General features: G+C 35.8%; 1 protein-coding gene across 1 annotated transcript; it reads left to right on the forward strand.

Annotated features, from left to right (window-relative positions):
* The first annotated feature begins 336 nt into the window (after positions 1-336).
* On the forward strand, positions 337-14,033 carry FLRT3 (fibronectin leucine rich transmembrane protein 3). Its single transcript, XM_007450192.1, has 3 exons — positions 337-595; positions 8,753-8,956; positions 10,501-14,033. Exon 3 carries the CDS (start codon positions 10,538-10,540, stop codon positions 12,491-12,493), a length of 1,956 nt encoding a protein of 651 aa, XP_007450254.1. The 5' UTR covers positions 337-595; positions 8,753-8,956; positions 10,501-10,537; the 3' UTR covers positions 12,494-14,033.
* The last annotated feature ends 1,220 nt before the right edge of the window (positions 14,034-15,253 follow it).

Below are 15,253 nucleotides of genomic sequence, written 5' to 3' on the forward strand. Positions count from 1 at the left end.
AAAATAATATGATTTTGCTTAACTTCTTTTTAATACAGATGGCTTAAAAATAAAAAGAACCAGTGTCTTTCTATTGTAATCTTATAAATAGCCTTCTAACAGTCTTGTATTTTTTATAAGCTTCCTACCACTCCCCTGTTGTAGTAAACTTCAGAAAAGGTTGCGATTCCAAAGGGCTGCCTACCAACTGAATGGCATCCTGGCCTCGGCAGGCTGAGCGCCTCATTCTGGCTGCTCTCACTCCCTCTAGCGATGGCAAAGCTCATCTGTCTGATCACCCAGTTACCTCACTGAACGAGAGCTTGGCGAAGTCCTGCCCATCTATGACATCACCCCCTTCTTCAACCACTGCGAGGTGAAGCCTTAACTTCAGACTTGGAGGTGGGCTGTGCAGTAAACTGGAATGCTGTCCCTTGCTCGCTCCTCAGTGGAGGCGTGATCCGAACAGGACCAGCTCAGCCTGCAGCTGCCGTTGGCTTTGTGTGGACTGGACGCCGAGCTGGGCAGAGGGGGAGGGTTATTACTCCAATTCCCAGGCAGTGGAATTACAGCTAGAGCGGCAGAACATATGGGATTGCTTTTTCTCGCCTTCCCGGTAAGTGTTTCCCATGTTTTTCCTTATGATTGTCCCAGAAAGTTTGCTTGGTTTTACTCTCTAGAAAGAAATGACTTGGTATCATGAGGCATCCAAATACGAACGTTTGCTCTGTCACCAGGACAAGCAATGTATGTGCGTGCAAGCCAGCAAGGAAAAATTGGACTGTTACAGCCAAATGCAAGAAGTTTCTTGAAACCTTTCTTTCATTAAAAAAAAACTAATGATAAATGGCTATTTTCTGTCTCGTGTCATTGCTATTTGAAAAGAGCCTTATAGAAAACATTAAGTTGGAAAGTTAAATGTTAGATGTTAAAGAATACGAGGCAGATTTTTTCACAGAGAGGAAAACGAAAGGTCTTGCTAACTTGGTGTGTACTGTATGTGTGGTATGATCACCAATTGCTGCTTTTACAACTGTGAAAGAAAATCAATAATCCCTCAGACCGTAAATACACAGTACATGAAAAGCATATATCTTGCTCACAGCTAGCCCAGCTACTCCTGGAGACTTATGTGCCTCTGGAAGGATTAACAGCTACACCTAGATTTTAAAGCTTGCACTGCTATCCTGCCAGAGCTGCTTCAAGCATTTCAGGCTTGCAAATCTCAACTAGTGAATTCAACTCCGAGGAGGGGGAGACTCTCTTACAAACCATATCCCCTCTCCAGAAGAACGCCAAAAATCCATTGCTTGGGCAAATGTAGTATGTGACTAGCATAGTAATTGGCAAAGTCTACTCAGAATAACTAACAAAGCTCAGCCTGGAAGTTAAGCCTGATGTATGCAGGGATTTCAGTGTGGCAGGGGGTAAAAAATGAGTAGAGCCCTCATCAAGTGGGATATGCAGAGTATCCATTCACTTGCAACTTATAATGGGAAAATCTTATATTGAAAGAAATATTTTTATACAACAAAGCTTTCCAAAAGTAGTTAAATGTATCTTCTCAAGAAAATTTTTTTTCAGTGAATTAGATCTGAAACAAAATGGTTGCATAGAGGTAAAAAGTACAACAGGCCTATATTTTCTCAACATCTGGGGGTTTGATTGTTATTTATTTATTGAGAATTTAAAAGATTTTTTAAAAGCCTTGATATGTGCCAATCATGGAAACAAATTCTCCAATGGTTTTAACAATTAACTATTTTAAATTTTCTTAATAAATCTATCTGCTCTAAAATGCACACATATGTTCCTTCGTTATAGCAGGAAACAACATGAATAAAGCCACTAGAAAAGTGCTTCAGCTGTAGCAATGCCTTTCATTTATCCCCGACAACATAGGAATATCCTGACCAGCATAAACATAAAGAATGAATTTGTCTGTTTTCAGATAGGACCACTTATGTCTGCTCCAAAGTGACAGATGACAGATACCCATCTCTCTTGAAATGAGTAAAGAAAGAAATGAACCTTTTAAAAGTACTACAAAATATTAATATTACCGCTACTACCAATATTAATAATAATATGCCAGGTTTTAATCTATAAGAAGATTAAATCAGAGATATGCCAGTTTGCAGATATATGTGTGTGTATACACAACATATACACACACATACACAAATACATACATATATTAGCCTGAAATAAAAAACAGCGTTACAAAAACATGATTGCATGTATTTAAGTAGGAAAAGCACGTCTAATTTCTTTTTTAAATAGAGCACTGCCAAAAATATATCTAGTCCAAGGATCAGAAAAGATATTATTGAATGAATAAACATAATGAATTCATTAATATTGTGTATAATATTATCAGTTATTAATTAGGCTGTATAATACTATCAGTTATTAATTGGGCTTTTCATTCCCTCCCCAATTTTAACTCAATTATGGTTAGGTTCAAAATGCCCAATTAAACACTTCCTAAACATTAACGTTTGTGGAATATATAACTGGGCAGCAAGTAAAGTTTTTACAAAAAGAAGAAAAACAGTAAGAAAATTTGTGATAACTGAATGTGGCAGTAAAATAGAAGGTATGTTTCTTTTGCTTTCAGGTGTTAATTAAGGAGCCTCCAATTCCATCAAAACTTTTTCAGAGCTAAATGAAGCGGTGTGAAATAAATTTGGTTGAAATCTTGTGGCTGTCAGACTTTGTTAGCAAGCTATTAATTATCTTTACCCCAGTTTCTTCTCTAGACTATATTGCCCAATCAAATAGAAACTCCAATTACATTCAGCACCTCCTGCCTAGGGACACAAGACCCTAATGAACACTCAGTGTCTCCAGATGAAAAATACAATTTTCATCTTTAAACATGCAAGTGCACTGCAGAGAGATTTGTCTCTGCTTTTCTTGGCCACACACACTAGGGCTTCCTCTTCTTTCTGAATTATTTTGAACAATTTTAAACCCTACAAAAATCAGTAGCAGAGAACTTGCCTTGTATTAATATCATATGAATGCTTCTTTATGCTTTTATTCTAGATATGCCAAATGTTCATACCAATATTAAATTAAATCTGGTCATTAGAAAAAAAAAATGGTTAAAACTGCCATTTCAGTGGATCTTAACTTTTCCCCCTATTTTTAAGGTGGGTGGGCTACGTAACAAAGAATATGTTTAATGCCAAGACTAACTTAAAAATTTTGATTAAACCCCCTTAAATATTCTTTTATTCAACCAGTTTATTTTAATAGTATTATAAATAATTGTTGACAGTCAAATGAAGACCACTATAAATGAAGTCAACGAGGGAAATAAGATTCAGTAAATTGTTCAAAGCCTGTAACTTCTTCCCTCCTTTTCTCCTCAGTCCCCCTTGCCTCCTACCCCCACCTTTTGCCCCAGAGGCCTTTACTGTTCTTCTCAACGGGAGGCTTTGTTGTAATTAAACCAGAGGAAAACTGGCTGGCAGCAGCCAACATCTGACTTAGGGCTTCTGAAAGCAGTGTTCTGGTAGAGTGTACCACCCCCCAGCGGGCAAAAACTCTACAGTAAATCTCTAAGCAGTATTAATTCTCCAAAGTGCATTTTTCTCTTCAGAGCATTAAAAGGGCCTTTTCTCGACTCTTTCTAACATTCCACCATTTCAAAAACTTATCACAAGTCAACAAACAAATTTCCATCAAAGAGATGGTTTGTAAATGTCTTCTGGAAAAAGCCTTCTGCCGCTTAAGAACCGAAATAGGAATATACATTTCAGAAAGCATTTTCCAGTTTCAGAATGCAGATCAACATCGCTAAATTTGGTAAACCATCACACTAAAAAACAGTCTGAAAGCCATGTTTATATTGCATAGGAGAGCAGGTTTCAGGAGTTTGACTTGTCTGGTGACAAGAACACCAGACAAAACAGATTTTAAGTAAAAAAGAACGAAATGTAATCTAAGCAGCAGCTAAAGTTGCATTTGTTTAACATATGCATAATCTCTTTTCCTAGCCCCCAAATCAAGTGTCAGGAATGTATAAAAAGCTCTCTCCAGGTATTAGTCTGCTTAAATGAGAGAAAGGAGAAATTGCTCTCTCTTGATGAGACAATGACAGCTTTTGTTCTTTATTCTTTCACTTTTCACGTGCACAAGTTACCGTGGCAACTTTGAAAAGAAAACCCAGAGACCACATTTGGTTAAACACCATTTTTAAAGTGTGCCACTGGACTGTGGATTGATCAGTTTATGTGTTGATGATTTTCTTCCTCTTCATTTGGTTTAAATCAACAATACTCAACTCTGACATGAAAAAAAAAACGGTGTTTTTTATGATTATTGATGTTATCATCCAGCCCAGTGCTTGGCACACAGTACACCCAAATATTTGTTCTACTAGAGTATGGAAACTTGAATATTAGAAATTTAAAGCATATCAACCAAATTGTACTCACAACACTGTAAAAGGCATTTCAAGTTTGCAGCGGGAAAATGTGGTTTAACAAAGATAAGCATAGTTTTAATTGCAATTGCTTAAAAGTCATTGCAAACTTAAAGCTTGTCCCCTGCCCCAAGCTCTCTACTGCTCACCTTTACCAACCTTTAAATTAATATCTTATTCATTCTTATAAGCCATGGTTTTCTAACTCATTTAGTCTGGCTTAATATCATAGAGGAAGCAGCCTTCACTATGATGAAAGATAACATCCCAGTTTGCCTTTTTGTTTTAAGGATGCTCAGTTTAACTTTATAAGCCAAAACAAATGAAGCAGAATTAGATTCATTTATCACAAACCTATTGGGGAAAAGAACCAGTAACGTAAAAGGAGAAAGAAAAAATACTTTGCTTTGGAACTTTCATCCCCTATTTGCATAAATGAAACAAACCTTACAGGCCAGAAAACAGTCTGGATAAAACTACGTAAGGAAAGGCACACTTGCTTCTCTGCCTCTCAGCAAACCCTTCAGACTTCATGACTCTCAAGAGGAGAGTTAGAGGTCCTTCTGCTTGCCTGGCATTAAACAAAAGAATTGGAACTTTCCTGAAATCTGATGATCGTGGAAAATTTAACTACCAGACAGGCTGCTTAGAAAGCATTTTGCTGTCACTATCAACTAACCTGATGTACTCCAGTTTTTCAGTTTAACCATACACGTAGTTTATTTGAAATATCATTTGTCATTACAAAGAATTAGCATTCATAGGTTGATCATTTTGTTGAGCTTTCTAGCAGCAATTTAAACCTTCATGAATAAATTACTTTCCTAATACTCCAAATTATGATTGTATAAATTCCAGTTTACCTAGAAATATTCACAGACTTGGATAAATTTGAGTAAGCATACGTTTTCTTCAATCTCAAGGTTTTACTCAAAATAATAACGCAATTAACTTTGATTAAGAGTTCTACATGCCTTTCTACTTTTAGATTTAATATTTTTAAAAGTTTCCCAGAGAGTTAAGAGACCCTGATGTGAGGCAAAGCATTAAAAAGAAACGAAAATCTCAAAACTCTATACTCGATTTAATATTTTTTTAAAATGAGCAATGATTTCAAATCAAAGTCCATTTAAATCAAAGCGAGCAAATAAAGGATTTAGGAAGTTAGCACTATCAACATATAATCTTAATCTAAGTGTTCAAAAATGAGAAATACCTTGTCATCTCAAACATTCCCACCTCCAAAATATTGTAGTAGCAAAGAAGGACTCATATAAACATGTAGATTACCTCAAGTTCTTGACTTTATTTAAATACCAGTTTTCTATTCAGATACAACTTCTTCAATTATGTTAGTTTTCTTAAACTATCTCAAAATGATAGCATCTTTATCTATTTACATTCTTTTATGTATATCATGGAAATCAATTGGAGGCTTCTTGCAGATGTGATTACATTATAAATGCATTTTTAAAAATCCACAATTTTTATTTATAAAGATAAACTGAATAGGAAAATCCATATTAAAAATCTGATTTACCAGTGAGGCGATTATGTTTTTCTTCTTTTTGCTACAGTTCTACATGCTATATACTGAAGCAATGATACAATTTTAAAAAAATTTTAAACATTCCTTTAAATAACCAGGGCTCCATTTATGTTTCCCCCCAAGTTACCCCATTAACAATATTTTTCTAAAAGATCGATTCCTTTTTGTTCAGAAGTAATGGCCTCTTTCAAGCCTATGCAGACATAAAGGCTCTGAAGTCAATGTTGTGGAAACCAGGCCACAGGGTCCATGCCAGTCGGGATCATTTTTCTTTTCATCAGTCACATTCAACTACAATGTCTTTACGTGCGTGAATATGTAGAGCCAGCTCGGAAAGGGGGAAAGGGGGAAGTCTAAGCACAGGGGCAGGATCACCTATTTTAGATGGAGAGACCATTACAGCCTCTAATATGCAAAATAAAACAAAACTCTTTAGCACTATAGGTTTTAAATATAAAAAGTCAGGAGAAGATATAAAATATAAGATATAAAACACAATCAAGCATGCATTTGAACTGTTTGAGCTTAAGTAAAGGGAGTAAGAACTTGTGAAGGAAGCTTCATTTTCCAAAGGGTATCCTTCTCTCCAGAGAAACATGCTTTATATTTTTGCCTTTTGTTTTAAGGCAGTCTGGGGAGAAAACAATGGCATTTTCCAAGAATTTAATGAGATTTCAGGCTTTCCGTTAATCCCACATTATTACCACTATTGTATTAATGGCAATGTGAGTTTGCATAGCAAATAGAGCAGAGGAAGCAGTTTCACAAATGTAAAACAGAAAAATAAACAAATTAATCCTCCTTCTTTTCACACCAATTTAGAATATTTTTTCTTTCTCTGGGTTAAAAATGTGAAAATCAATACACATTCTTGGAGCTTGAATTGGTGAAATACTTACAGATCAGCTACAAGCTTTAGCTCTGGTTATCACTATGATCATCACCTTGCACATACTCTAGGCTGACCAACAATTTTTAAATTCCCATTTGTCAGATTAATCTTTTCAATTTTAGAGTATGTCCTGGTGTATGAGAAATGGCCAGCTATTGGCAACATTTTAAGCAGGTTCTCACCTGTGATTTTTATAATGGTTTTGATTAGTTTTTAATGCAGTTCAACAAAAGTAACTATTTTTTAAATTGCTTTAAATTTTTTCTTAAATTTACCCAATTACTTTATATGTTGAATAATTTTCAAGCTTAGGAAACATTTACAGAAGATACTTTTTAAAGTAACATTGTAATTATAACTTCACAGCTTGCTTTTCCATTTTCACATACCAAGAAAGTAACAGTTTTCAAGAAAATACTCCACTGAAATTCAACAATAATGAGCAAAACCCAAAGGCATCACTGTAAAACCTCACACTAAACAATAAATCACTTAAACTTTCCTTTGTGGGCACTTTGCAATATTCACTAGAGACTACTTTATCCATCTGCTAACTGCTATTTTTATTTCAAGTTGCCTAAATAATAAATTAAATGTATCTGTAATTTTTTTTGTTTTCTTCTGTTAATGCAGTCTATTAGTGTTGATATCTGGTGACAAACTAAAAGAAATCAAACTTTCAAAGAGAACCAGAAACACAAATTTTGGCCTTATTTAACATTCACTTTCAGTAGTGTTTGAATTCTGGAACAGATGCTATCCTTGTTGGATGCTAGGTAATTACTGGGGGAGAAGCAAATTGCTTCTACTTTCAGGGTCAAATATTTCCATGATACCTTAATGAACCCTACTTGTATAGAAAGCCCCTGAGTGGGTGACCTTGCGTAACAGATACTACCCACCTCCCCTGTCCACCCCCAAAAATTGTCATGCATATTAGATAATGAACAAAGCAGTCATCATTAAAATCATAAGTCTCTTTGCTAAAGCCTTAAGCCCTTAAGCCCTTTCAGAAGTGAAAAAGACAGTCATTGGAGATTGGCATGTTCCTGTCTGAACCTAGAGAGAAATGCCTTGTCAGCTTTTGATATGCTTTCCTAATGGTCATTACAAGGAGACATTGAAATAGCTTCCTTTCTGTCCCAAATACAGTTTCTCAAGTTCAGTTTGCTAAAAACTGTATTCTCCTGAAAAAAATACTATGACTTGAACTTCTGTGCTGCCTTTTGGCCAGCAATACCTGAGTAACTTGAGTTTCAAGATCATCAACTAGCCCTTAAAAACACCTCTAAGGAGGAAGGTCATAGTGTCCACATTCTGCAATTGGGAAAATTGAGGCCTGCAGGAAGAATTAAACAGGGCCCTGGGCAAATCAAAAGAAACGCTTCTAAAGCAAACCCTTTTCAACTCTTTAAATTGTAGATTGTATGACTTTGTAAAACTATGTTCAGAAATGTCTAAAACGTTACCATGGCATTTCTGTCAAAAATCCTTGTTATGTCTTTGTTCACCTCTTTGATGTGCACTTGTTTTCTTTTTAAACATTTTATCATTTTCTATCTAAGATTTAAAAGTGAACTTTTAAAGATTGGCCTGACCTGAATTCAAAATCCATGGAAAGGGCTTACTGCCTCTTGAATGAAGCTTTGCTTCTGATTTGTTGAACAATCAGTTAACAATTGAAATCATCTATTTGGTGACAATCTCAACTTTGGCTTCCACTTTATTTATATAAACGGGAAGTAAAAGACAAAGAGGTCATCTTATCCCTTTGCAACAACTACTATGACGAAAGATGTGTTGCTTAAAGAAAGAAGTGAAGTTAAATTTCTAGGAAATTTCTCTAGTGTGTTAATGTTCATTGTTAATAGTTCATTAAAACATTTTACTTTCACAGGAGATGCTCAGACCCAGTGTATTTCAAGGAAGAGAAACATAAAGGAAATCTAGTATGCTTCCTTTTTTTTTCCCATGAAGAATATTTGAATTAAGTTTTTTTTACCTCTTGAAAGAATACCTGTTCTTTCATAACCTGTGACTGCACCAGCTATTCTGAGAAAGCAGCAAGAAGCAAAAGCTGGAAATAGCTATTTCACAGCAGGTAATCACACCTCAGGATGTAGCTACTGTACAAAGTTTATACTTGGATAATACTGGATGGGAATAAAGGTGGGGGGTAACTGCCTGAAAAACCTATTACTATACAGGTCTTAGCATCATGAATGGCTTTCTTCATGAGGATCTGAAGTTACTATGTCTGACCACATTGCACAGAAGAGCCAATAAGAATTTCAAAGAGAACAGTTTCCACTAAGGGAATTAAGCTACACAAAAGGAACGTTCACACAGAAACTCTATAAGAAAGAAAAAAAAAAATACATAGGAAACCATGTGTTCTACATAGTAACAGGAAACTGAATTGTTTCTGGTCCCCACTTTAATAAGCTTGCCCACCATGCTGAACCGCAGCCTGATCTGGAGGTGTGTGCGGCATAGGATTACTTGAATAAACAGTGAAGAACATTTCCAAGGACTAAACAAGAGTTTATAAGTCCCAGCCCCTCACCAGGAAAATAATATATGCGCATTGGATTTTCACTCACGCAAAATTTACCCACACCGTTCAATAAGGTAGGAAAAATATTAAAGTCTTTTATTTTCATGCCTGAAATTATAAAGGCTAATTAATACCTAAAGGTGCTGAAGAAATTATATTACACAATAGATCAGTACAAATCTATAATTCTCCAGCCATGGAGAATGTTGAATAATATTTTAGATTAGAACTTGAAGAAAGATAAATGCATTGTGAAAACATGTTATGAGATAGAATGTAATGAAAAATGTTCATAAAGCCATTAAACCATGTAGTACAAAACATACAATAAAATGGGAGAAAGAAAGAGCTAGTTTAACATGAAATGGAATTTTCCACTTAGATTAGCTAGATGTATTAGCTGTATGTCTTTCCTTCCCTAAAGTAAATGAAAAAGATTCCTTCTGATTTTCTTGCTAGAAATACCTATCTCACATGTTTAATATTAATAATCAAAGAAAAATAACATCAATAATCAAAGCAAACACTTGGCTTTACTGGGATTCAGGATCTCAAGAGATTTGTAACTATTCCTGAATAGTAAGAGAATAGATTTTTTTGACTACAAATTTTACAGTTGTGCAGTCTACCTAATAGAAAGCAGATATAAAATTTTCGTTCTTAAGAACAGTAATATTATCATCTTTAAATATAACAAACCATATTCATATGTGTCAATTCATTATGAATATTAAGAAAAAATTAGAAATCTGACTAGCTTCGTCAATGACTGGCTACAAAACTGATATAAAGTATTATGAAAATGCTTTAGAATATACAATAAAACTAATTATATTTAACATTTCAAAGCCAGATAGATTTGGGACATAATACTTAATACCAGAAACATTTAAGGTAAAAAGATTATGTGATTGTGTTCGTTGTTAGCTAGCAATAAAACCTAAGCATGCAAAAAAAAAAAAATTAACTAATAAAAGTGATTATAGATGTGCAGTTTCCATATCTATTTTGAATACCATTTTAAATACGCTGGCCTGATGGTTTTCTGTATTTTTTTTTTTTTTTTTTTTTAACTCACTCCATTTTAGGGCTCTGAAACTACCTTGTGTAAAGACCTCAACATTGATGACCATGATCAGCCCAAGCTGGAGCATCTTCCTCATCGGGGCTAAAATTGGGCTGTTCCTCCAGGTGGCACCACTACCAGTTATGGCTAAATCCTGTCCATCTGTGTGCCGCTGTGATGCCGGTTTCATTTACTGTAATGATCGCTTTCTGACATCCATTCCAACAGGAATACCAGAGGATGCTACAACTCTCTACCTTCAGAACAACCAAATAAATAATGCTGGGATTCCTTCAGATTTGAAAAACTTGCTGAAAGTAGAAAGAATATACCTATATCACAACAGTTTAGATGAATTTCCTACCAACCTACCAAAGTATGTAAAAGAGTTACATCTGCAAGAAAATAATATAAGGACTATCACTTATGATTCACTTTCAAAAATCCCCTATCTGGAAGAATTACATTTAGATGATAACTCCGTCTCAGCTGTTAGCATTGAAGAGGGGGCATTCCGAGACAGTAACTATCTCCGGCTGCTTTTCCTGTCCCGTAATCATCTTAGCACAATCCCCTGGGGTTTGCCCAGGACTATAGAAGAACTCCGCTTGGACGATAATCGCATATCCACCATCTCATCACCATCTCTTCAAGGTCTCACTAGCCTAAAACGCCTGGTTTTGGATGGAAACCTGTTGAACCACCACGGTTTAGGTGATAAAGTCTTCTTCAACCTAGTCAACTTAACGGAACTGTCACTGGTACGGAATTCCCTGACTGCTGCACCAGTAAACCTCCCAGGCACAAACCTGAGGAAGCTTTATCTTCAAGATAACCATATCAGTCGGGTGCCCCCAAATGCTTTTTCTTATCTAAGGCAGCTGTATCGACTTGATATGTCCAATAACAACCTAAGTAATTTACCTCAGGGTATCTTTGATGATTTGGACAACATAACCCAATTGATTCTTCGCAACAATCCGTGGTATTGTGGGTGCAAGATGAAATGGGTGCGTGACTGGTTACAATCACTACCTGTGAAGGTCAATGTGCGTGGACTCATGTGCCAAGCCCCCGAAAAGGTTCGGGGAATGGCTATCAAGGACCTCAATGTGGAACTGTTTGACTGTAAGGACAGCGCAGTTGTAAGCACCATTCAGACAAACACTGCAACACCCAACACAGTGCATCCTGCTCAAGGACAGTGGCCAGCTCCAGTGACCAAACAACCAGACATGAAGAACCCCAAACTCACTAAGGATCAGCGAACCACGGGGAATCCAGCAAGAAAAACAATTATCATTACTGTGAAAGCTGTCACCTCCGACACAATTCATATCTCTTGGAAACTTGTCCTACCTATGACTGCTTTAAGACTCAGCTGGCTCAAACTGGGTCACAGCCCAGCGTTTGGATCTATAACGGAAACAATTGTAACAGGAGAACGCAGTGAATACTTGGTCACAGCCCTGGAGCCTGATTCACCCTATCGAGTCTGCATGGTTCCCATGGAAACCAGTAACCTCTACCTATTTGATGAAACTCCTGTTTGTATTGAGACTGAAACCACACCCCTTCGAATGTACAACCCTACAACCACCCTTAATCGAGAGCAAGAGAAAGAACCTTACAAAAACCCCAATTTACCATTGGCTGCCATCATTGGTGGGGCTGTGGCCCTGGTGACCATCGCCCTTCTTGCTTTAGTGTGCTGGTATGTTCATAGGAATGGATCACTCTTCTCAAGGAACTGTGCATACAGCAAAGGGAAGAGAAGAAAGGATGACTATGCAGAAGCTGGCACCAAGAAGGACAACTCCATCCTGGAAATCAGGGAGACTTCTTTTCAGATGTTACCGATAAGCAATGAACCCATCTCAAAGGAGGAATTTGTAATACACACCATATTTCCTCCTAACGGAATGAATCTGTACAAAAACAATCACAGTGAAAGTAGTAGTAACCGAAGCTACAGAGACAGTGGTATTCCAGACTCAGATCACTCACACTCATGATGCTGGAGGACTTGCAGCATACCGTGTTTCAGTTTTTTTAAACCTAAGGGAGGTGATGGTAGGAACCCTGTTCTACTGTAAAACACTGGAAAAAGAGACTGAGAAAAGCAATGTACTGTACATTTGCCATATAATTTATATTTAAGAACTTTTTATTAAAAGTTTCAAATTTCAGGTTACTGCTGCGATTGATGTAGTGGAGAAGCCTGAACACAATTCTATATTTTAGTACTTTTTAGTAATTTGTACTGTATTTTCCTTGCAAATATTGAAGTTATAAATCATTTACTTTGTGTTCTACTGAGTAAGATGACTTGTTGACTGTGAAAGTGAATTTTCTTGCTGTGTTGAACAATCAGAACTGCGTTCACATGAGATCCTTGTAGTATAAGCACAGGCCATTTTTCACTTTGGTATTAATAAAATGTAAAAAAAAAAAAAACTGGATGAATGAGAAAAATTAAATTTCAAAAGGTAGTTATGAAATAATGTTCCAATTATTAAATTTGTATTCCAGTGGTATTCAATAATCAAAATATGTGAAGTAATGGGCAATATCAGACTTGCTGCAAAACTCCATTTTTACCCTAAGCAAATTAGATATCCTTAAGAAAGTAAACATATCTTCTGAACTGAATCCATCAGCTGGCATAAAAGGAGTGTGAAGTCTGCTGTTGTTAATGCCATTGTTAACAAAGCTTTGAGAATAAAGGACTTCACAAAAACAATAATGTAAGCGTGCTTCCAGGTTAGGGGGAAATCTGTACTTAGGAAAACATGAAAACTTAGACTCGCATAGCGTAATGAACACAAATCTCAGAATTGCATTCTGGTTTTGCCTGTACCATCCTGATTTTTGAAAAGTCAACTCTAAAGACACAATTGTTTATGTTTATGATGTTTTTATCATAAAGGATGTCAAAAAAAACCTTACACACATTAAAAAGGTAGCATAACCATAAGCAATTCCCCTCAGCAATGAAGAGAAAGTAGTACTTTAAATGAGAATTTAAAAGAAAAATGAATACTAGAAATTAAACTTAGATCTGGTTTATGTGAAACATTTTAACACTGTACATAAACGTTCAATTTACGTTCACAATGATCAAGAATACTGCCCATTACTGTCACAGTTTTCCAGATATTACAGAATAAACTTGTAATGTAACATTTCTTTCCAGCTTCCTACTGAATTGTGAGCTATTACTTGTTTAAAAACCTCATCACTTTTCTGTTGCCATGATTTTTTTTTTCCCAACAAAAAACCAAAGTGCATTGTACGCCCTTTGGCCAGTCTTGTATGTGCCTTGATCCAACGCTACATGTATTCAGCTTTTAAAACTCGACAGATTTTTCATACTTCCTTAAATATGAAAAATTGTGGTCTTATTGCTGAATAAAACAAAAGAAAGGACAAAATAATTGTGCTTGCTTTTTCGGGATTATGTTACTATCACTAAAGTAGCAAACTGCCCAGCACATTAGTCCTAAGTACCCCCCTGTATTTTTCTAGGCATAAAAATAAATGTTGGCTACAAATAAAAAAATAGCAATATCTTGAGCTTGTGTATCATTTTACTTAAGGGTTCAGCGTTTCATGCATAAACGAATATCCTAACAGTCTTTTGGAATACTCTTACAGAAAACTTCAGAAGTGGTTTTGTGACCTTTCAGTCTTTGTATACTGCTGCTGTTGTCCTGGTTGATACTTTAAAGTGGTTTTTGAAAAATTAATATTTTTTAAAATAGCTTTTTGGTAGTATGAGTTGGCATCAGAGGATCTGATATCCCAGATTTACCACTTACTGGGTATGTGAAAACAAACCATTTACTCTCCTTAGCTTAGTTTCCTTATCTATACCGTGGGGCTATTAATACCACCCACCTCACAGGGTTGTTGTGAGGATTAAATGAGACAATGTGCTTGGAAATTGTACAATGTTCAACAAAATACAAGTTACTACTATTATGGTCAAGCAGAGTGAGCCATGTGTTCCCAGTGGTTTGTTACATATCGCTGTTTCTACTACTCTACTAACAAATATCTCCAACTGCCTATGAAACCTCATTTATTCATTTGCCATCTTCAAATGTTTCTCAATACTTTCACTTTTGACTTCCTGTTAAGGACAGTTGTTTTCTAGGGATAACTTAGCAAAGAAAATGTGATTAACATTGGATACAGGGAACATTTTCTGAAGGAAGTTTGATTTTGCTTCCACAGGTTTTGAGTAGTTTAGCTACAACCTCTGCCAGAAGTCAGGGAAAGGGCTGGATGGTTCCATAAAGTCCCTATAAACCTGTGAGTTTATAAAAAGTCAAAAGCCAAGACTATTTTCCAGTTAGTATACCTTCCATGAGCACAGAAAATTTAATGTGCTCTGATACATGCATTTTAATTATTTTACCTGGGATAAATCAGAAATATGTTTTACACTAGCAAATAGAGAAAGCACTGAGAGGGTAAAAGTTTATTCTTTTACCTAGGCTTGCTATGAAATCCAAATACTTTGCTGAAATATATATATACTTTCAATAAATGACAAAACACAAATCTCCACCTTAAGGGACACTAAATTAATTATATATACATATACATCTATCCCAAGCTAAATGTTCACAATTTTTACTGATCAGGTACTAACAAAGAAAAATGTAGGAAACAAAAAATTCAATCCTGAATATGCAGCTTATACATTTAACAAGAATACAATGGGGAAGCTACAAAAAAAATGAGGGAAAAATCACTCCCCTGCTGAA

Source organism: Lipotes vexillifer, unplaced genomic scaffold (genome assembly GCF_000442215.2).
Source record: "Lipotes vexillifer unplaced genomic scaffold, Lipotes_vexillifer_v1.1 scaffold137, whole genome shotgun sequence".
NCBI classification, from domain to species: domain Eukaryota; kingdom Metazoa; phylum Chordata; class Mammalia; order Artiodactyla; family Lipotidae; genus Lipotes; species Lipotes vexillifer.